Raw genomic sequence first — 23,916 nt, forward strand, 5'->3', positions numbered from 1 at the left:
TTCTCATAATATCAGGGGACTTCAATCATGCCTCACTGGACTCCACACTGCCCACCTTCACCCAGTATGTGACCTGCCCAACCAGAGTCAATAAAACACTGGACTTACTGTATGCCAATGCTGAAGAGGCATACAGTTCATCACCTCTCCCTCCCCTGGGCAGATCTGATCACAACCTGGTGCACCTTGTCCCTGTGTATGAGCCCTTAGTGCGCAGGGAGCCACCAGCCACCCGCACAGTACAGAGATGGTCAGAGGAGAGCGAGGAGGCTCTTAAGGATTGTTTTGAGTCGACTGTGTGGGAGGTGATTTGTGATGACCACGGTGAGGACATCGACAGCCTTACTACATGCATTACTGACTATATAAACTTCTGTGTGGATAACACCGTACCTACCAGGACTGTACGGTGTTTCTCCAACAACAAACCTTGGATTACCCCAGAAATTAAAACCGTCCTCAAGCAGAAGAGGAGGGCCTTCAAATCCAGAGACAAAGAGGAGTTGAAAAGGGTGCAGAGAGAGCTGAGGGGACTGATAAGGAATGGGAAGGAGAGCTACAGGCAGAAGATGGAGAACCAGCTTCAACAAAACAACGTTGGTGAAGTCTGGAGAGGCCTCAGAACCATCTCGGGCCACAAACAGCAGAACTCTCTGCCTGGGAGGGATGTGAGGTGGGCAAATGAACTGAATCATTTCTTCAACAGATTTGACTCAGCCATGAGGCAGTCTGCAACATCGGCTGCAGACTCACCCACCCCCACTGCTGCTGTTCCACCTCTGACACCTCAGACACTTCACACCTCCTCTATTCACCCTGCTCACCCCCCCCCACCCCCAACAACAGCATCCAATACACACTCAACACAAGGCTCCAGCCTGTCTCTCTCAACCACCCAGGTTAGGAAGGAACTGAGGAGGATTAATGGCAAGAAGGCAGTGGGTCCAGATGGCATCAGCTCGAGGGTCGTCAGGTCCTGCGCGGACCAACTGTGTGGGGTGATGGAGCACCTCTTCAACCTGAGCCTGAGGTTGGGAAGAGTCCCACAGCTCTGGAAAACCTCCTGTGTTGTACCAGTGCCAAAGACTTCACGCCCCAAGGACCTCAACAGCTACAGGCCGGTGGCTCTGACATCCCACCTGATGAAGACCCTGGAGCGGTTGGTCCTGGCTCAGCTTCGGCGCCTAACAAGCTCATCACTGGACCCACTTCAGTTTGCCTACCAGCCTGGCATTGGAGCGGATGATGCCGTCATTCACCTCCTACATTGTTCCCTCGCTCACCTGGAGACCGCTGGAAGCACTGTGAGAATCATGTTCTTTGATTTCTCCAGTGCCTTCAACACTATTCTTCCCTCGGTTCTGAAGGACAAGCTGGTGAACTCTGGAGTGGACCATCACCTCACTACCTGGATCCTGGACTACCTCACCGACCGACCACAGTATGTGAGGACTCAGGGCTGTGTGTCGGACAGGGTCGTCTGCAGTACGGGGGCCCCACAGGGAACGGTTCTGGCTCCGTTCCTCTTCACCATCTACACTGCAGACTTCTCCCACAATTCCACCCAGTGCTTCCTGCAGAAGTTCTCTGATGACTCTGCAATAGTCGGCCTCATCACTGATGGGGACGACAAGGAGTACAGAGGTCTGACCCAAGACTTTGTGGACTGGTGCCAGCTGAACTACCTCCAGATCAACGCCAGTAAAACCAAGGAACTGGTGGTAGACTTCCGCAGGCACAAGCATTCTCCACTGCAACCACTGAACATCCAAGGTATGGACATTGAGGCTGTGGACAGCTACAGGTACCTTGGTGTTCATCTGAACAATAGACTGGACTGGACTCATAACTCAGACGCCCTCTACAGGAAAGGGCAGAGCAGGCTGTACCTGCTGCGGAGACTCAGGTCGTTTGGAGTGGAGGGCCCACTCCTGAAGACCTTCTATGACTCTGTTGTGGCTTCTGCTATCTTTTATGGCGTGGTCTGCTGGGGCGGCAGCATCTCTGCTGGGGACAGGAAGAGACTGAACAGGGTGATCCGAAGGGCCAGCTCTGTTCTAGGATGCCCTCTGGACCCAGTGGAGGTGGTGAGTGACAGGAGAACGGCGGCTAAGCTGTCATCCCTGATGGACAACATCTCCCACCCCATGCAGCAGACTGTGACAGCACTGAGCAGCTCCTTCAGTGGGAGACTGCGGCACCCACGGTGTGGGACGGAGAGATTTCGCAGGTCTTTCCTCCCCACTGCTGTCAGACTCCATAATAAAGACTTTAACTGATCAAGCACACACATCCATACATATGCAATAATACTAAGTGCAATAATCCTTTCTGTCATCATTGTATTTTTACTCAGTTGTATATAGCATTTGTATTTGTATTCTATTTTTATCTTATTGTATATTTATTTTATTTTATTCTACTGTATATAGTATTTTATTTTATTCTATTCTGTACAGTTGTGTACTGTATTTATTCTTATTGTATTCTAATTTTTGCCTCATAACGTTTGCACTGTCCACTTCCTGCTGTGACAAAACAAATTTCCCACGTGTGGGACTAATAAAGGTTATCTTATCTTATCTTATCTTATCTTATTAAGCAATTTTGATAGGAAATTGCTTAATTTTAGAAATGTTTTTGGTCTTTTTTGCTCTATAAAATAGTTGGTTTTTTTTTTTTTTTGAATCATTCATCTTAGCAGTGGGATTTACATGAAAAGAGAAACAAATTAAGTTTGAGTGAAAATGTACATTTTTTGCACTCTCTGGTCGACTGACTCAGTGAATCAAATGACTCCAAAATTCGATTCACTTTGGTGAGTGACTCATTAAAACTCGATTCAGTAAAAAGAATCAAATTTACCATCACTAGCTGGCAGTCATATTTTCGGCGCTAAGTTGTAGTGAGATAAGTTTGTGGGTGTTTTGTGCAGCCTCGGCTGTCCTTTTAACTGCTCGCTTGTTAGTTAGCGTGAGCTATAAGGTAACAGGTAGCCTGGTTAATGACCCTGGAGTTCAACGCACATGCAAACAGCTCGTGTCTACTGCTTTAACTGTTAAAACAGAAGGCAATACTGCGGCTGACAGGGTTTATTATGTCAAATAGCAGCTTGTTTAGTTTAAACAGTCTGCAGCTGGGTGGCAGCTCTCCGCTTACGTACTCGGATGAGCTTGCCTTATCCTACAAGTTGTGCCTCCATCTCTTGTGTCCAGATCACACGCTGCACTGCGTGCTGCTCCACCTTTTCTTTCATTTCTGTGTTTGTGCGTGCGCAGTGTGATAGGCGACAGGATTTCAAACTGGTTTGATTATCATGCGACCATACGATTGATGATTGGGAGCTGGTCGTGAGGTGTTAACTGCTCGTTACCCCAAGTATACTACATGATGCACACACGATTAAGGCAAGACACAGGCCGATCCCCAAAACGGTTGCACAACTGAAAAATCGGCTCAAAATCGGCCAAAAATCGCACAGTGTATGGCCAGCTTTTGGAGGCTAGCTCCAAGCAAACATCTGCAGCTTGGCAGTGTATACAGCACTATAATGACCAGACCTAATTCTTTTGAAAACCATACATCTTTCCACAGGTCTCCACTTCATCAGACATCACCTAGACACAGAGCTGGATGAGGCCAGCACAAACAGCAGCCTAACTGACTAAGATGATGGATCCATGGGGTCAGGAAAGCCAGAAGCAGAGGAACTGGAGAGGTACCTTTCATATCCATTCACTGGAGGTATGGATGTATTGTATGGCTTTCCTCCGATCAAGAAGCTGTCGATCAAAGTCAATACAGCTCTTCCTGCATCTGCAGCCTGTGAGAGATTTTTTAGTCATACAGGACTCCTGTTCACTGCCAAACGGTCACAGCTTCACAGCAAGAACCTTGAGAGCCAACTGCTGCTGAAGCTGAACCACCATTTCACTGACTGAAGAAACAATTTACAGTAAAGTGAGCCATACACATATGTACATCCACATAGTGGAAATTTGTATTTGTCTTTTATAATTAGTTTTTCTCTGATTTCAGTATTTGTGAGTGTAGTTTTTACATTTTTACATATTACATTGTGTTAATCCACTGTCTATACTTCAGGGTATTTTAGTATACAAAGAACATTTTATAGTTTTGTTAGAATGTCTATTCCTGTGGAATTTTAGCACAGGTGTGTGTGTGTGTGTTTAATTCCTGCTGTCCGCCTTGGGAATAAACTTTTACTGATTATATCTGTTGCATCTCTGTGTCATTTGTTTCTGATTTACTTAATCCATCCTTGTATTTAAAAGAACCACCCCTAGTATGACATTTTGGCGCATCAGCTGTAGCCTGTTATGTTGAAGTTGCCTCGTTCTAATGTTTTCGCTGAGGCTGCTGTAAATGCGAATATATTTACTGTGTGTTTTGCTTGAAAAAGATTTACGTTGTGAAAAACTGAAATCTTGAAATTAGAATTGTTGTGCCTTATTTTGTGGATCTTTTTACATATATTCCTTTTGAAAATACTAAAATTTGTATATTTATTTATTTTTGTTTGTCTGATAGCATTTATTTATAAAATAAATCGGACATTTCAAACAGTTACTCGCTACTTACTCAGTACTTGAGTAGCCTTTTCACCAAGTACTTTTTTACTCTTACTTGAGTAGCTTTTTTGACGACTACTTTTCACTTTTACTTGAGTAATAATATTTTAAAGTAATGATACTCTTACTTGAGTACAATTTTTGGATACTCGACCCACCTCTGGCTACAAGTAAGTAAGAAACAAGCAAATTTTAGTGGCAATTGCAACCTTGGCCAAAAGATGGCAGTAATGTACAGGATGGATACAAACAGAAGTAGCTTTATGCCAGCGTTGTCTGTGATGAAAGAAGAGAGACTGCTTTACTTTGGTAAATTTTAATTCATGTATATTTTTAGATATGACAGGGAAAGCACTGCTGGCCTTGCTTGTCCTGACGGAATGCCACTAGTTTTAATATTTTCTAATGTATGATGACAATCTGGAGACCAGGTGAACTTTTTGGGGGCACTTAACCATTGAGTGGAGCAACAGGGGAAAGGTTTTTGCAGAAATGTCTATAATAACCCACCATCCCCCAGAAGTGCTGCAACTCAAACCTGGATGAAGGCGACGGGAAAATAAGAATAGCTTAATGGGTATTTTTGTCCACTACCCACTATTTTACCAAAACTCACACTGCACAAATTTATGGTCAGATTTGCATCTGCCACCCTCTCAAACACTACTCGGCTGTTCAACATGCTCAAACCCACAAAATCACCATATCATCTATATATGTTTCACAGCCTGGCACCCTAGTCTGTCATGGTTCTGGGTCGGTGACCCCGTGTTTTTGATTTTTGTACTCTTATTTTTGATATTATGAATTATGACAGTTTGTGTTTTGGTTTCCCAGTGTTTATTCGGTGCTCCCTCTGTTTTCCATCGTCTCTGCCTGTGTATGCCTGTGTATCCCCTGTAATGTAGTCAGGTCTCTGTGTTAAGCCCGTGTCTCTTAGTCTGTCTTTGTGTTTGTGTTTCCTGTTTTATTTTGATAGTCCACGTCTGATCTCAGTGTGTGCAGTTATGCTTCCTTGTCTCGTCAGTCCTGATTTCCCCCAGCTGTGCTCTCCTTCTGTGTCTCATTCCCCTCGTTACTTCCCAGGTCGTGTCCAAATTCATGGGCTGCATCCTCCTGAGGACCCAGCCTTCGCGGTCTACGTGGGCCGGGTCCTCAGAAGGTCAGGTAGGCCGGAAGTAAACGGCCGTGAAATTGGACGGTCTAGCCTTCTGATTAGCGTCACCGCTGTCTCGGTGGAGTTTAATAAACTCAGCCGTCTGCTTCTTGCTATCTAAAATATAACAGGACACTGGCGTAAATTCTCGACTGTCTCATACTTCTGTTTAATCAGTTTTCTGTTTGACGTTTAGTCAGCTGTGTAAAAACCAAGGCGGAACCCAGTCGGGGGATTAATAAAGTTTTATTTTATCTAATCTAATCTAATAACTTTAATCTCAGCCAAACCGATTTACTCACGAACAAACAAAACACTGAAAAAAGCCCAACAATAACATTTTTAGGTTGTCTAAGTGACTTATATATTACGTTTAACCCGAGCAGCGAAAGTCCGCGGGGATCTGAAAATGATGTGCCAGGAGTTGTGCCGTTCTCAGCCGCATCAGTAACCCTCGAGCTCCCGGCTAGCTATCGAGCTGGTGGGTAGCAGAAGCCTCCGAAAACGTCGATGCACTTTTGCAGATATGCGATATCTTGATAAACCGAGCAGATATTTGATGTTTACACAACTACTTTCTCGCCTGAAAATATGTTAAAAGTTTATTTTGTGACCCAGAAAGATTAGTATGAGTAATTTTAAAACTTAGTAGCGGCCGCCATTGTTGGAAACTGGAGTTTGGCTGGGCCGCGCTATGAATTCTGGGATATGGTAGGCCACGAAGGACACACCCGACCCATCCTTCAAATTCGGGGAAAAGGAGGACGCATTTGTCGGCTGCATTCGGAGGAGTCTACGAATTTGGACAGCCTTCGGCGCGTCGCTGTGACGTAATCGGTCTACAAATGCGGCCTCAGGAGGATGCAGCCCATGAATTTGGACACGACCCCAGTGTATTTAAACCCTGTGTTTCTTTGAGTCAGTGTTGCGTCGTCCCTCATGCTGTGTGGATCTCTCTGTGACTCACTGTGAGTTTAGTTTGTGAGTTTCCAGTTTAGTTTAGTTTAGTTTAGTTTAGTTTGCTCTTGTATGACTTTCCCCTGCCAGCAAATAAAGCTGAGTTCTTTGTGTTTAAACCTCGTGCCTGAGTGCCTGCACTTTGAGTCCAACTCCTGCCTGCTACACAGCGATTCATGACATAGTCAAAACCAGGATGTGGCAGGTGCTTTGCGGACTCCAAAGGGTATAACTGTGTATTGTAGAGAACCATCTGGCATCACAGTGCCACCTGCCAAGAGCCTTTTAAGAGGTCCAGCTTAATCACAAAAGCTGCTAAACCAACACTGTTCCCACAATCTTCCAATTGTGGAAGAGGGTGACTTTGAGACACTGTTCCTGTTCCTATAGTCTGTATAAAAATGGCCAAAGCTATAAGACTTATTGGCTATTCGGAAGGAGGAACTCCATGAGCTACAGCTAAATTCTGCAATACCATGTGCCAACATATAGTTGTCCTCCTTTTGTAAATGTTGCCACTTCTCTTAGTTCACTGTATATGGATGTTGTTTTATGGAGTAAGAAACCGCCAAATCTACATCATATGTTAACATATGCATTTGGGATTGCATGTCAGAGAACAGAGACTAGAGACCCTTGTGAATAAATAAGACTAATCATGTCAGTTTGCTGTGACCCACTCAAATGTTTAAAACATGAGTTAAGCTTTGCCAGAATCTAAGAATTATTTCAGTTGCCCTGTACCAATGCCATAGATGGTCCATCAGCATCACCGATTTAGTTATCTGCTGCTACAGGCATGCCGGTGGAAATGCCAGCACATCACATGCAGGTTGGCGGTGAGAAAAAGACGTCAAAGCAGTTTTTACTTTGACGACTAAGTTTGAACCAGACAAATCATTGGTCAAAATATGGTTTCAGCATCTTTATGTGACACAGTCTGCTTCGTCATTTGCAGTAGAACATGGCAATGAAGTCATAAGTGTCGCAAATTATTTTTTCCTCCACTACAAAAATGCTGCTGTAATGTGCCAACAGACTAGTACTGGAAATGGGCACGGAAACTAACACCCTGTCACCTGGCTTTGGCTTTTTTTTTTTTTTTTTGTTAAACCAACTTTTCATCCTTTTTGGGACTGCAGCCAGATTTTGTTTTGCAATCTTGCAGGCCCAGCGGTGTTTAAAATGGAAAGCACTGACACAACCCAGGATATTTTGTTTTTTATCATTGTTAAGCCATTTTTCTTGCAGGAGTTTCAGAGGCCAATGCACAATGCACACGAGCAAACACAAGCTCAGCTGGGCTAAAGCCAAATGACTTGAACTACCTCCCGTTCAGCAATAAGATGAACCTCCTGTTTCTGGTCTTTATCAAACTCAAAACTGTATCCTTGGAACGTGTTTGAGTGTTTGATCAAACCTCCTGAGCGTGTGCTGGCTTTCAGGGTGGTATGCACTGCAATAATGCTGAGAGATGCTGAGCTGATTAATCACCTGTGCAGAGAGTGTAAGTTGGTGCCTTGATCTTTTTGTACAACTGTTAGAAGGCCAAAAATATCTAAAAACTTTACTAAAGCCTTTAACACTACAGAAACAGTAATTATTCCCGTGAGAACTGCCTCTGCAAACACAATTTGATGCACACATCATCATCAGTAAAAACTTGTGACCAGCTTTGGTGCACAGAAATGGACTGACACGATCCTCAAAAAAAAAATTAAATGGGGTATCTAGAATTCAGAGCAAAAGTTTTGCGGAATTACACTTTATATCATAACGCTCGGCTCATCTTTGCAGCTTAGAGGTTTTCAATGCCGCAGTGGCAACTTTTTCAACTTTTATGAGTTGAAGCAGGGTTGTCTGAAGGAAGATGTGTCACAAATCAGATAGTAGGAATGGCATTTTGCTCTCATAAGACCCTTTAATTGGCCAGTGTTTCCCATATGTATTTTCTAAATGCTGAAATTAGAGCCATGGGGATGTAATCACATCTTTGCTTTTTAAACACCGAGACAGAAACTCTGCTCCTGTAGGAATCTTTGTTGTTATTATTGAACAGAAAAGTTATTCTGGTATTTGGCAGCACAAATATTTAAAGGTTGTAAAGCAGAATAACAAAGAAACACCGTGGCATGCCTTTGCTCAGAAAAACTTGTGCAATCTCTTGTTTAAAGGTTCTTTTATTTTTATTTATCTGGATTTATTTTTCTCTCAAGCAGGTCTCTGAAAGAATGTGAAGCTGGAGCTGTAGAGACGAGAAAGGTGTTCTTGCCACAGGAACCTGTACTACAGGAAATCTTCAAGGTCACTGCTCCAAAGTGGACCTGCCTGCAATGGTCAACCCTGCCCCAAGTGAAGGGATATTCCATGTTCTGGCCCAGCCTTCCGTTATCACACAGCCTGCACTGTCATTTGACTGTTGATTGTGTGATAATATCAACACTTACTTTTTCCACACCTCTTGTCACTGCAAAAATGGTGAGTGAGTCAAAGCCCCTGACTCTTTACAGTCACTGCTTTCTCTGTGTGCTGATGCTAAAGAGCTGCTGGCTGCAAGGTTCCACCTCCCAGAAGCCTGCTGTGTTAGCAGACTCCCAGCAGGGCTCACAGGAGTATACCCATTCAATCCGCCTGGATGGTGACATCATTCTGGGTGGGTTGTTCCCTGTGCATTCCCGTGGTGAGAGGGGGATGCCATGTGGTGAATTGAAGAAGGAGAAAGGCATCCATCGACTGGAGGCCATGCTATTTGCCATCGACCTCATCAACAAAGACCCAGACGTGCTGCCCAATGTGACACTTGGGGCACGAATCTTGGACACATGTTCACGTGACACCTATGCCCTGGAGCAGTCCCTTACTTTTGTCCAGGCACTAATTGAGAGGGATGGCTCTGATGTTCGCTGCACTAATGGTGATCCTCCCATCTTTGCGAAGCCAGATAAAGTTGTGGGAGTCATCGGCGCATCGGCCAGCTCTGTATCGATCATGGTGGCGAACATCCTGCGACTGTTCAAGGTACAAGAATGCTGTGTGATTCCTTGAAATTTTTTGTTTGTTTGTTTTTAAGAATAATGCTTGGTTATAGCAGTGATTCGAGGAGTGGTTAGGTTAGGTTTGTGTGTTTGTGTGTCGGTTTTTGGTGTTAGGTTGGGTCAGTCAACAGACGTTTGTGGTTGTTGGAGTACGGTGGGGTACATTGTACCTCACCATATGCTTGGTAGTCCTAGTACTTGTAAGGACCAGTCTCTAAAGCCATAAGTTCTGAATATATATGTCGATAAATACTTGTATGAACAATCAAATGTTATTTAATTAATATTTAACAGCTTCATACACTGTCACTAACTCCATGACAACTCCAAGAGTTAGAAAGCTAATATTGTTATCTCAAAATAATGTTTAGAATCATTATTTTTACTAATGATTTTTTAACTGAAAGAACATTTATACCCATTAAGTTGATAAAGTAAATCATGTGTATATACAAGCAAGATACAGAATCTTCTGTATGTCAGTTTAATGCTAAATGTACTTGTTGAAAGCATGTAAAATATTTACATGTAGAGAGATTTATTGTGTCAATCAATCTGAAGTGTATTTTAAGATGTAAACATTGCAAAACACAAAAGTGAGGTTGTACACACTGTACACCTCAGTACCGACCTTAGTAAATACTTTGATAAGTTTATGGCCTCCATCACTAGCTTCAGGACTTATCTAATAAATAATTACATTTATTTTCATAAATTGTGAATCCATCTAAAATTAAATCCACAGTTAATCAGGGTATGCTACCGGGGATGGCTGCCCTGTGACTGATGAGTTGCTACCATTTGCTATGCAGTCTCATGGTTCCTAAGATAATAAGATTCAGCCCTTGCTTGTCATGTCCACTATGAAAAAACAAGATACTTCTCATGGGATCTTTTATGTACAGCCTTTGGTCTTACAGTGTATATAAATTATCTGTCAGACACCTTTTTTAAAACCAGATATTATAATATCATAACATCTTCATCTTTGGGAAAACTTCTGGGAGTATCCTGCAAAAAATTAGAATATGCTGACAAAAGCATCTTTAACCCAAAACAGAGGGACAGGTGTATATTTGGTGCGAGAAGCAGATTACTGGGTGTTTTCACAGCCTGGCTAAATCTTCTGTTGACCTCCGCAGTGTGAAAAGATTCACAGTGTGAAGAAAAAATCGACTTGTCAGCAGCTGTGGATTCAAAAAATCTTCAAGCTGCTTGAGTCAAGTAAGGTGAACATATTTTCATTTGAGACGATGCGCTGATTATATGAATAAATATTAGTGATGTGCCTGTACTTTATGTTTAATCATGTTTAAAAAGCACAAGAAAATCTGACTCCAAACAAAGCAAAGAAAGGAGTCAAAACATTTGCACACTTCTGTATCTGCTAAAGATTTCTCTTTGCAAAAATCACAATTTAAGACATTAAAGTACAATTTAATTCTGTGATATTGCAATCATCTTCTATTCAGTCATGATCCATTGTGTAACATGTATGAAGTGGAAAGTTAAGCATTTACCTTTGTAAATTAACTTGACAATGAAGTAGGAGAGATTTTCCTCTACTGTTTGGTAATTTACGAAGATAAATTTTATTTGACATGCCTGTCAAATGCTTTCACCATCTTCCATCATCATCCAACAATACTGTGATTGCGGCCATTCCCCAACTCTCTGTGAATGGTACTCATGGCCATTGATCACTGAGCTTTGATCAATGGTTGTTGATCAGTGGTCATGAGAATTTGCATATTAATGATCAAGGAACCAACCTTCCAGCCCATTGTTCATTCAGTGGGGCCAGTTTCAGTCATTGTGCAAATGTATTGTTTATAAGATTTGGGGAAACCTGCAGTCAGCTGAGACTGAAGAAGTCACTTGGATGAGTGACGAAACATTTCTCCTACTGAAAACGCTACGTCTAGATGAACAGAACTTTTGGGATTTCCTTTCCTGGATTATTGAGCATGCATAACGAGATAAAAAAAAAAAAGAACCTGATTAAACATACACCTGTATTATTGGAAAATTGTACATAAAGTATCAAATAATAATTATTTTACAGAAAAATGTTTCCAAGCACTGTTAAATGGATTAATAATACTGTTGCATATGTTTACGTTTGAGCTTGTTTTAAATACCTAACATTCTGTTGAATGTCCAGCAACATATTCTGGACCACATGTCTCTATAAAAAACACCCGCAAAAAAAAGTTAATGAGACACAGGCCTACATCTTGATTTTTGTTTGTTTGTTTTAAAGTGTAATATATTAAATATATTAATGACAAAAGAATAACCAGTTTAATCAAAAACACAGAGCAGTGTGTGATACGGTATGATATGTTTAGAATAGAATAGAATAGAATAGAATAGAATAGAATAATCCTTTAATTGTCCCACAAGGGGAAATTATGGTTGTAACAGCAGTCAAAAAGACACATATACAAACAAACAGTACACAGGACACAGAACAGAAACATACACAATTTTTCTTACATATTTACATTAAGGACAATGGTTACTATATACAGAGAGTACTGTACAGTTATTAAATTAAATAAAAATAACTACAGATAAGAGGCAAACTAGGTTGTAGTGCAAATCTGTTAATTAACTTATTGCAGTTACAGCGCAGATGTAAACATCTATGTTTGTTGGGAGCAGTTCTGCAGGCAACTGTCAATATCTACAGGGGGATTCAAATCATTAATCTTAAGTCATTGCTAATTGCACTAATTAACAAAGTTTTTACACTCCATCTTCTCTAAATTACACATGTTAGCTAAGGTGGTTAGCAAGTTGAAACTCATCTGTTCCCATGATAAATCACAATTGTTTACTTGCTAATGCAAATTGGGTTTCCATACATCATGTGGAAGGGAGTCGGAAACAGCTTGACTTGTATGCTAGTCTTGCATTGGTTTACCAAGAAAGATCAGAGGTTTATCAACAGTGTGCATGCATAAACCACCAGAAAAAAACTCTGGGTTTGTCAGATTGCCCTGTTTCCGCCATTGTTAAAACCCTTAAAATGGAGACTAATCTAAGCTAGCCTGCTTTCCTATGACTATGAAACAAACAGCACTTTCAGCAACAATAGCTGACTGCGCCCTCCAGATGTCAGTAATGTGCAGGATTGATTCCAAAAGGCGTGGAGCTTATAACAGCATGTTCTGATATGAAGGAACACATTTTAATTTGTTTGTTTTTAGATTTGACACTGCAAGCACTTATTGCCTTGCTCTAAAGCTGACAGCTGCTTGCTCGTGGATATTCTAGTTAAATTGGTAACCTTACAACCATAACCATATGCCAGTCAATAATATCCTACTCTCTCTTTGGCAGCTACTGGAGTTGCTGGTCTGAAATTTCAAAAACCTTTACTTCAAATACCACCCACTTCATGTCACCACTGGTTGTTTTTCCCGTAATCACTCAAATTTGCTGAATGTTATTAACTTTCTATGACCTCTGGTCAACATGCCAATGCTAATGGCTTCCAATTGAGGATGTAGCTTCAGTTTTATTCTTCTCTCAGCTGGATACAGAATAGATAACGTGTTTCTCACTGACAAAACGTTGATCTCAGCTGTTGCCTCATTCTCTGCACAGACAAACTGTGTCTGAAGGCAGCGAGTTGCTGTGCACAGCAGCAGACATACTCCACTGCGTTAAATTAGTCATGAAGTGTATGATTTTAATGTGTGTGTGTATGTGTGTGTGTGTGTGTGTGTTAGAACCCTAACAGCTTAATGAGGACGGAAAGGCCCAACAACATCGCTTATCTAAAATTAGCCAGAGATGCCTCTGGGGGCGGTGGGGGAGGGGGTGGTGGTGGTGGTGATGGGAATAGCCAGATAATGCTGACGCAGAGGTTTCCTCACCAGTGCTGTCACAGCCTTCAGCTATAGTCACAACACTTGACTCATATTTTTAATGAGTGTGCTATTTCACAAAATGAACATTCTCAATACAATCATGGACTGTATATAAATTAATTTCAATGACATTACCCATTTGTTAGTTATGTGCTGTTGTGAAACCCTGTGTTTAGTGGGTTTCCTTTCCCCATCAACCACGTGATGTTTTGAAACCAGGCTTGATAAAATGCACTGCACAAAGTGGCAACTTTATAAAAGGGATACAACTTATTGAAATTGTATTCAATATGGCTTCAGAACGACCAGCTTAAACTCATGGAAATTGTTTACTGAAGTCAAACATCACGTGACCCTGTACAAGCCATCATCCTTTTCAAACCTCAACTTTCTGGCAATTAGAAAAAAAAATGCAGGTGTAAGAAAGGTCTTGTTATCAATAATATCATTTTACAGATTACTTGGGGACAAACAGAAACACAACTATGAAACATTTTATTGTGACTTTATTTTTTAGTGGTCCTTTTTATACAGGTAATGGCCATAATGTGTTTATATGGTAAAGAATTTTGGGCTTAATTTTAGATAGGATATTACTAACACACAGCAGTAAGTGATAATCGGTCATTTCAATAATAAGTCATCCATAGATTGTGCTGATCTCATTCCTTCTCTCCAGAGGATGAACCTTTTGATGACTTTACAGCCTTTCTTCTTTTTCAACCTTTTACTCCTGAGGTTAAATATGACACTTTTATTTCCTCCATCAGTAAAAAATATTAATATTTCCAGTCTCGATTGCAAAGAGATTTGCTTTTAATAAAAGCATTTTTCTTCCTCTTCAGACACTTCACTGAGGATATAAGGGGTGAGATATTCCATCTAAAACTGTGAAATCCTCTAAGTCCATTTGCATAATATTTGCGCATCCTTTTCACACTGTAACACACAGCGTGAGCACAGTCTTGTGTTCAGGACACTCTGCTGCTACATTCCTTCATGCTGCTGCGTTATACACTCAACAAAAATATAAACGCAACACCTTTGTTACTGCTCCCATTCCCCATGGGATGGACGTAGAGACCTAAAATTCATTCCAGATACACAATATAACCATCCCTCCCAAACAGTGGTCACAAATCAGTCCAAATGTGTGGTAGTGGGCACATCTGCTATATTGAGATAATCCATCCCACCTCACAGGTGTGCCACATCAGGATGCTGATCTGACATCATGAGTAGTGCACAGGTGTACCTCAGACTGCCCACAACAAAAGGCCACCCTGGAATGTGCAGTTTTTTGCGCTATTGGGGGTCTGGGGACCCAGAACCGGTCAGTATCTGGTGTGACCACCATTTGCCTCATGCAGTGCAACACATCTTCGCATGGAGTCTATCAGATTGTCAATTGTGGCCTGTGGAATGTTGGTCCACTCCACTTCAATGGCTGTGCGAGGTTGTTGGATATTCGTGGGAACTGGTACACGCTGTCGTATACGCCGGTCAAGCACATCCCGAACATGCTCAATGGGTGACATGTCCGGTGAGTATGCTGGCCATGCAAGAACTGGGACATTCTCAGCTGCCATCTGCCCTGAACAATGTGAACCATGATTCATCCGTGAAGCGCACACCTCTCCAACGTGCCAGACGCCATCGAATGTGAGCATTTGCCCACACAAGTCTGTTACGGCGACGAGCTGGAGTCAGGTCAAGACCCCGATGAGGACGACGGGCATGCAGTTGAGCGTCCCTGAGACGGTTTCTGACAGTTTGTGCAGAAATTGTTTGGTTGTGCAAACCAATTGTTCCAGCAGCTGTCTGGGTGGCTGGTCTCAGACGATCTTGGAGGTGAACCTGCTGGATGTGGAGGTCCTGGGCTGGTGTGGTTACACGAGGTCTGCGGTTGTGAGGCCGGTTGGATGTGCTGCCATATTCTCTGAAACGCCTGTGGAGACGGCTTATGGTTGAGAAATGAACATTCAATGCACGGGCGACAGATCTGGTTGACATTCCTGCTGTCAGCATGCCAATTGCACGCTCCCTCATTGCTTGTGGCATCTGTGGCATTTTGCTGTGAGAAAAAACTGCACATTCCAGGGTGGCCTTTTGTTGTGGGCAGTCTGAAGTACACCTGTGCACTACTCATGATGTCAGATCAGCATCCTGATGTGGCACACCTGTGAGGTGGGATGGATTATCTCAATATGGCAGATGTGCCCACTACCACACATTTGGACTGATTTGTGACCACTGTTTGGGAGGGATGGTTATATTGTGTATCTGGAATGAATTTTAGGTCTCTACGTCCATCCCATGGGGAATGGGAGCAGTAACAAAGGTGTTGCGTTTATATTTTTGTTGAGTGTATTTCCATCTCTGCTGTCTGCGTGGGAGGAACTCAACCATGGTGTCTGTGTTTTGAATCTGCTGCAGGTTTAGCCAAAAACACAAAATAAAAAAGGAATCAGGTGGGAAAATACCAGAAAGAGCAATGAAAACAGAAGGAACCTTCTATTTGGCGCGATATGATAGCCTCGCCTCTGTCAGTCTGCCCCAGGGCAGCTGTGGCTACAATCGTAGCCTGCCTCCACCAGTGTGTGAATGTGAGAGTGAATGAATAGTGGCATTGTAAAGCGCTTTGGGTGCCTTGAAAAGCGCTATATAAATCCAATCCATTATTATTATTATTATTATTATTATTTGAACAGTCAGACGAAGAAGAAGATCTGAGCCTCCAGTGTCATGACTGGATATCCAGTTCACAGAAAATGCTCATCAGTCTCCCAGCACTACGACAGCATTGTAATATCAAATGTAAACAAACCACCAAATCCATTCCAGTGCTGATAAAAGTAATTATCAGGAGATTCATCGCATCTGGATCCAGTGGTGTTCAGAAGCTGACTACTATAGATTGTTGGGTTGTAACAGTATTGATATTTATCCTGAGCTACAAGATTTTTGTCATGGTTCCTGTTATGTTAAATTTGATGTTTTCACTGATGACATATTTTTTGTACATATTCTAAATGCATTTACGAACAACCTTCAGTTTACTTGTGAGTTTAGCAAGGATAAAATACATTTACTCAATATGTGGGTCGTTTTAAATAATGGGGCACTTTCTACTGCTACTTTCTAATATACTGTTGTTGGTCAATAGCATGCATACTAAAACATTTAAGAAGGGTACACCTAAAAGCCAGTTGAGGACATTGTATCAACCAAGAGAAGAATTTATAGCAAAAGCAGTAGATTTCTTTTAGTAGATTAGAGAAGTCACTTAGTGACTTGGTGACCTTGCCCTTGTAACTTTACAGATTGACACTAGGGGTGGGTTTTGATAATCGATTTATCGATTAAAATCTATTCTGGCTTGGATAACGTGATATCGATTCATTAAAATCCTGAATCGATTTTTTAATATAAATTTTTTTTACCCAAAATGCCAAAATCACAGGTTAAACCTCACAAAATTTTGAAAACCACCAAACAGCTAAAACAGCTTTAAATGAGAGCAGGTACACGGATTCTGCACAAAGATGTAAACACAAAGCGCGACCCACCGACTGAACAAATTTAAACTTTTTAAAATTATGCAAAACGCTTAGCTGTGTCTCTAATAAAACCGCTGTAACTTCAGAGGTAATGTTCATATGTTGATTAATGGTTTTCTTTTATTTTTGATGTACTGCAGAATATTTTTATAAAATCCCAGGCCAGGAAAATCACCTTCATGTTTTTCTGTGTTTTATCCCCAGCTACTTTGACACAAAGGCATCTGCTGTGATGCTCACACCTTTGATAAAGTCTTGCGAGTGTCAGCTTCCTTTTTATAGATACAAAAATATGTAAATGTACCGATCTGAATTACAATATTTCTGACTGTCTGAGGCAAAATTTCCCAGATTCGAATTGAATTGAATTGAATTGAATTGAAGCAAATCATGGATCAAATCAATTCGGGACCTTGTGAATCGGAATCGAATCGATTCTAGAAATCAGTGACGATGCCCAGCCCTATTTGACACCTGTCAATCAGGAGGAAATAATAATCATACAGGACTGTGATTGGGACAGAATCTTTGGATTGGTGTGTTTACATGAAGCATTTTCATTCCAATCAGATTTTTAAACTGGTTACTTGTCATACACCTCTCCAACGTAAGCAGCAGTTCTGTGGCTAGAGACCTCTAGCTTTGTCTTATCTGACCAAAGGGCACACTTTCAACATGCATAGTCTTTCTCCAGGTTTTCCCTAGTATACTTCAATCTGGCTAGAAGACTCCTGCATAAGTGAAGTTTTTCTTGCTCTTCAACCACAGTCCATTCCTGTGCAGGGTTTAAGTGATTGTCTTCTTTGAGACTGCAATTCCAGACTTGGCTAAGTCATTCATTAGTTTGTTGACAGTTATCATGGGTCTTTACACACAACTCGCACTAGTTTTTGGTTCAGTGTTTCTAATATTAACAAGGGTGACACAGCTAATTATTAGGTTTGGGTGGGGGTGGGGTGGGGGTCATTGCTTTTTCACATAAGGTGACGTCGGAAGCTTAAACTACCTAATTTGTTTGATGAGCTGAAATATGAAAGTGTGACAGATGCGCAAAAAATGGTATTATCCTATCCTTACCTAACGACCATTTCTGGGTTCATTTCACACTCTGCCTCTTCAAAATGTGAAATGGACATGTTGGACTGGCACGTCTCCTACATGTTTTGCTGTGATATTGGGCTGGTATGTCCCTTTATCTTCTGTTGGTTGCTTTGATGACTTGTCAAGGCGTTTGAAACATCTCAAAATGTTTTTTTGAATATGACTATGAGTTTACTGTACTCACACGGCCTCTGCATAGAGCCAATTGTGATATGGTGGAATGGGAGGTTTGCATCATTGATGCATGTGCAAATGCACGATGCTATCATGTCAATATGGGCTGAAATCTAGGAGGATTTTTTTCAGGACTTTATTGGAAATATGTAAAATGAAGAATTAAAGCACCTTTGAAGGCAAAGGGGATCCAAACCTTTTCGGCAAGTTGTACCAAATACAGTACCAGTGAGAGTATTTCTATGGTAAACATTCTTATGAAGTGACACAACCATCTTGACCTGAACTGAATACTGGCTAAAAACCAAGAGTAGGTGGCACTGGAGGTTTAACAATTTGTTAATGACATCGTTGAATATCTAACAGTGTGACCTCTTAGTGGCACCATCACACAAGATCATCTCTTAATAATGTCCTAAAACTGTGAATGTGAGGGTGAAATCACTCCTGCCTCTATAAAAATGAATGCACACTGAAGGTGTCCTGTGGCTATTCTGTCGTGATTACCTAATCACTCTATTGTTTGAAAACAAATGAAACTGTGAGAGGAAAGAAATATAGGAGAGGGTGGACAGAAGTGAATTGCAGGGAGAATTTGCTCATTGTAGTAGCAATTTATTAGTGTTTAGTTGATAATCACAACCTCATTATGCTGTCTGAAGCTGCCATTCTCTCTTTTTGTCTTTGTGTTAATAAAGCTTTTCATAACTTATTTTTATGGTTTCAATTTGTAATTCATCCAGTTTTAATGAAACAATTTTTAAACTGTCAGACTTTAACCAGACAGATATACTGTGTATCATGCAAGGTAATACATGGAGATATTCTCATCCCAGTTATATTGGTCAAAACAAAAGCTGCACAATGTGAACACTAAAAAAAGAGGTAAAAGTACCAGAAAATGTTGCAATTAATATCAATAATCAATCAATCAATCAATAAAAGCCTTCACAATAACAAAAGGTTTGTAAAAGTCTCCACTTAAAATTTAATTTGTCAGTAAATTTAAATGAGTTTTTATCTTATTATTGAACTCAAGTTTGCTAATAAAGACAATGTCAATTTTTCACTTTCTGTGGAAGTCTGCAAAGTGATTATTTTTAGTTTTGCACAGTTATATCAACATTGTGTTCCTCAGACCTTTACCATCTCTGTGTAAACGTATTGCACTTTCTCTTGTTTTTCTCAGCCTTTCTCAAATGTATAAAAAGGCCATTATTCTTCCACTGGGTACCAATCTTAGCCATTTAGGAATAAAACAGCCCCGAGTAGGGTGGGGTTAATGCTCGAAAATCTCAAGCTGCTGTTGGTGGTCAGTATGACCTGCAGAGATCATCTATGATCAGCTGAACCGGAATAATGGTCAGAGGTCTGCTGGTTTTAAGAAAAGACTCATATTCAAGCACACAGACTACAGACTTCATCTTTGATTCAGAGCCACATCATTTCAGAATGATAGTTGAGCAAAGTGGTGTGATGGTGTTTGGGGAAATTAAATTAGTAAGTCATGTTGACTTCACACAATTACAACCTGCAGGTGTGAAACTCCAATTTAGAGGGCTGTTCGGTAAATTGACATAACTTCAACACAGATGCAGAATAAGATGAACTATTGTTTGTAGTTGGATAATACATCACGTAAGCCACTTCTTTCTTATAGTCATTTCTTCCTGTTCAGTGAAATTATGGTTAAGCTTTTTAATTTTAATAAAATGGTGAAATTGTCTTTATTGAAAAGTGCAATGCTTTCTGCCAATACACTTGAATTGGCTCATTTGTGACTTTGAATGAAACTAACTGATGTAGAAAATACTAAAATTTACAGTATACACACCCAACGTGCACCCTCTGTTTTTTTTTCTTAAGTTGTACTCAGCAGGACAAAATAAAAACAAAAATCCCCTGTCCAAAGATAATACAACAGAATGGCTGAATAAGAAAATAGCCAAGATGTTTCAGTGAAACTGAAATGAAACAACATTGTAATTTCCACAATGGTGTGAGAGGCTGCACAAGTCATACAGAAGACGACTGAAGTTACTTGGTTATTGTCGATAAAAGTGGTTCTACAAGCCAGTGTATTACATCATGTTATACTGTACATATGCGGTTTTATTTAAATAGAACCTAGTAAAGACCAGATATTTTTATGACTTCAAACATAAAATCTTAGAATTTAAAGAGGGTGAGCTGTTTTTTTCACAACAGAGGTTTTTAATTTAGCCAATTAATAATAATAATAATAATAATAATGATGATGATAATAATAATGATGATGATAATAATAATGATGATAATAATAATAATAATATTGATAATAATAATAATAATAATATTGATGATGATAATAATAATAATAATAATAATAATATTGATAATAATAATAATAATAATGATGATGATAATAATAATGATGATGATAATAATAATAATATTGATGATAATAATAATAATAATAATGATGATGATGATGATGATGATGATGATAATAATGATGATGATGATAATAATATTGATGATGATAATAATAATAATAATAATAATATTGATAATAATAATAATAATATTGATGATAATAATAATAATAATATTGATGATGATAATAATAATGATGATAATAATAATAATGATGATAATAATAATAATAATAATAATAATAATAATAATAATATTGATAATAATAATAATAATATTGATGATAATAATAATAATATTGATGATAATAATAATAATAATGATAATAATAATAATATTGATAATAATAATAATAATGATCAGCTAGTCCCAGATAGCTGAGTCACATTTCATTTTATTTTATTTTTTTCTTGATGGGGAAAAATAATAATGGAGAAAAATCAGCATAATAGTCATTCTATGCAGACCTGTTTCCTACCAACAGTCTATGCTGTAGATAGAAACCAATTTTGGTAAAAGGCAGAACGTGACAGGATGCTTCAGGAAGGACTGGGAAAAACTGGGAACCTATCATGTGATAATATTGCATCACTGCCTAGCTGGCTGTGTGAACTGAAGCATTACTAAAAGATAGAGGGAAAGTTCGCAGCTCTTGAATGGTGGATGGGAGCCCTACAGGCAACTGCTTACGCAACAGGAATAAGTGTGACTCCTCTTCTGTCTCCTCAAATTGTTATTTTAGATTTGGATCAAGACATGCTCAAGGTAGTGAAACCCCCTACAGTGAGTCACAACTGCAACTGGTTTGTTGACCACTGACCCACTCTTTATCATTCTCTCAACACTTTATTACTGCTTAGAGACAATCTAACCCAGTGTAAGTGAAGTGTGATGTCATTTGAAGTTTTGACTTATTGGTCATTTGATCTTAAATGAAATGACCCATAAGCTTGACCATCTGATTTGAATAAAAAAATTGTGGTCCAGATTTTGAACATATAAAATGAGTGTTTCAATGAGAGCTTCATATATCAAAGAAATGAAAACTTTTCAAGATATAATTTTTTGAAAAATGGTCTGTCAACCCACACATCTTTTGCATATTGAAATGGTTTGCTGTGTCTCCCACTGTCAAGAGGACATTCCAGGATTCAGACAGCGTTACTCTAGGAGGCCTGGAAACCTCTAGAAAGTCTTTAATTCTTCAGCAGAACTAGTATCTGCAGCTTTATGTGACAAAGTAACCTACAAAATAACCTCCAGCAGGTGGTCTGAATGTGTTTGATCAAACAATCAGAAACAAACTTCATGAGGGTGGCCTCTGAAGGTTGTAAAACAGCTAACTGATCATTTGCAGAGCAATGTCCTTTTTAAGTAGTATCAGTTGAGTATTAAAGGTACAGCATAGCACAAGTTTCAGTCATGCAGGGATTAAAATAAGTATTGAACATGTCACCAGTTTTCCAAGTAAATATATTTCTAAAGGTGCTATTACAGTCAAATTCTCACCAGATGACAACAACCACACTCATTCATCTTCATCAACCTGGTAGATGTTAGCAGATTTTTTGTCAAGAATATCTCTTTTCTATTTATCTATTTTCCATTCATCCTTCCTTCAATTATATGAAGCGTGCCAGTATCATATGCTGAAAAAATGAAAAATTACTGATAGATTTCAGCTTGTGTCATGCCTTCTCGTGCTTTTTTCACTTCCTTTTCTTTATGTCTTCAATTACTTTTTCCCTATGTCATTTTTCATTATGACACATACCATATCAGAAAAAGTTGATTCTGTTCATATGGACATAGCATTTTTAGTGGGAGAAACATTTCGTCACTCATCCAAGTGACTGAAAACTGAAGAAGTCAGGATTGAGTGATGAAACATCTCTCCCATTGAAAAGGCTTCATCAAGATGAACAGAATCAACCTTTTGGAATTTCCTTACCTGGATGATTGTGCATGCGTCAAGACACATAACATAATTTATGGATATGGTTTGATTGAAAGGGTTGTTACAAACATTGAGAATTTCATGTAAGCAGCAGTTGTAGACATATCTGCTTACGAAATCGCTGACTTGTTCAATACTTATTTTACCCGCTGTATCCGTCTAATAAAATCCAGTTTGTTCATGTAAATGGGGAGTCTGCTTCACACACAAAGATTAATAATGGAGTTCGACAGGTTTCTGTGCTAGGACCAGTTCACTTTACATTATAGATGCTTCACCTAGGCAGTATCATTCGATTGCATAGCCTACATTTTCCTTGCTAGAAAGAAAGCCAGATAACAAACACCATTTAGTTAAAGTGCAGGAATGTCTTAACCTGCTAGGACCTGGCGTCCACATATGTGGACATCACATTTTGGGTTATTTAGACCAAAATACTCAATTTTGCTCTACATGGGCCTGATATCCTCTTACACTATACTGCTACTGTTCTATCAAAGTTTTAAACAAATATCCTCATATGTGGCTCTTATTTTTCTTAAAAACAAAAATAAGGTAAAAAAAAAAAAAAAATCTGGTAATTCATTACATTCATCGGGCCCCAACCAGCCCAAATATCAAAGAGAAATTAAAAATCCATGCCTTGGAAGAGTTCAGGTCTTAGGAGGTTAAAGACATAAAAACCTGGATGATCTCTAATCTCTAATCTTGAATTTAGTTTTATCTGAATTCAAATTAAACTAAATGTACTTGGCTCTATAAATCTTGGAAACAGTGTCTAACCAGATACTTGATCTGGACGGCATTAACTTGGCCTTTAGTAACACTGTTAGGAATCTTGGATTGTATTATTTTAGGGTCTTTACACTACAATAGAAAAAATGCCTTGAGGCAACTGTTGTTGTGATTTGGCAGTATATAAATACAACTGAATTGAGTTGAATTTGCCTGAGGGCCCGACATCTTTTACTAGGCTCTGTGTTCACTGCCTGGGACAGTGAAGCTCGATTTGCATTTGCCATAGACTAACAGAACAACACTGGCGCACTGTGCTTTTCACAGATGGGAACAAATTTTCCCTGAGCACA

At 39.8% G+C, this 23,916-nt stretch overlaps 1 protein-coding gene across 2 annotated transcripts in view; it reads left to right on the forward strand.

Moving 5' to 3' along the window:
- LOC146705126 (metabotropic glutamate receptor 8-like) overlaps window positions 1-23,916 on the forward strand; it is a 146,498-nt gene that overhangs the window by 3,655 nt on the left and 118,927 nt on the right. The window contains exon 2 of one of the 2 annotated variants that reach the window (XM_085462713.1): window positions 8,922-9,723. In XM_085462713.1, coding sequence (XP_085318839.1) covers window positions 9,073-9,723 — 651 coding nt within the window. In that variant the 5' untranslated portion in view covers window positions 8,922-9,072. The remainder of the gene's footprint in view (window positions 1-8,921; window positions 9,724-23,916) is intronic. The other variant, XM_085462714.1, reaches the window with a different exon arrangement.

Source organism: Copadichromis virginalis, linkage group LG7, assembly GCF_057382275.1.
Source record: "Copadichromis virginalis isolate Kocher_CV1m ecotype Utaka linkage group LG7, C_Virginalis_male_GT1.1, whole genome shotgun sequence".
Lineage (NCBI taxonomy): Eukaryota > Metazoa > Chordata > Actinopteri > Cichliformes > Cichlidae > Copadichromis > Copadichromis virginalis.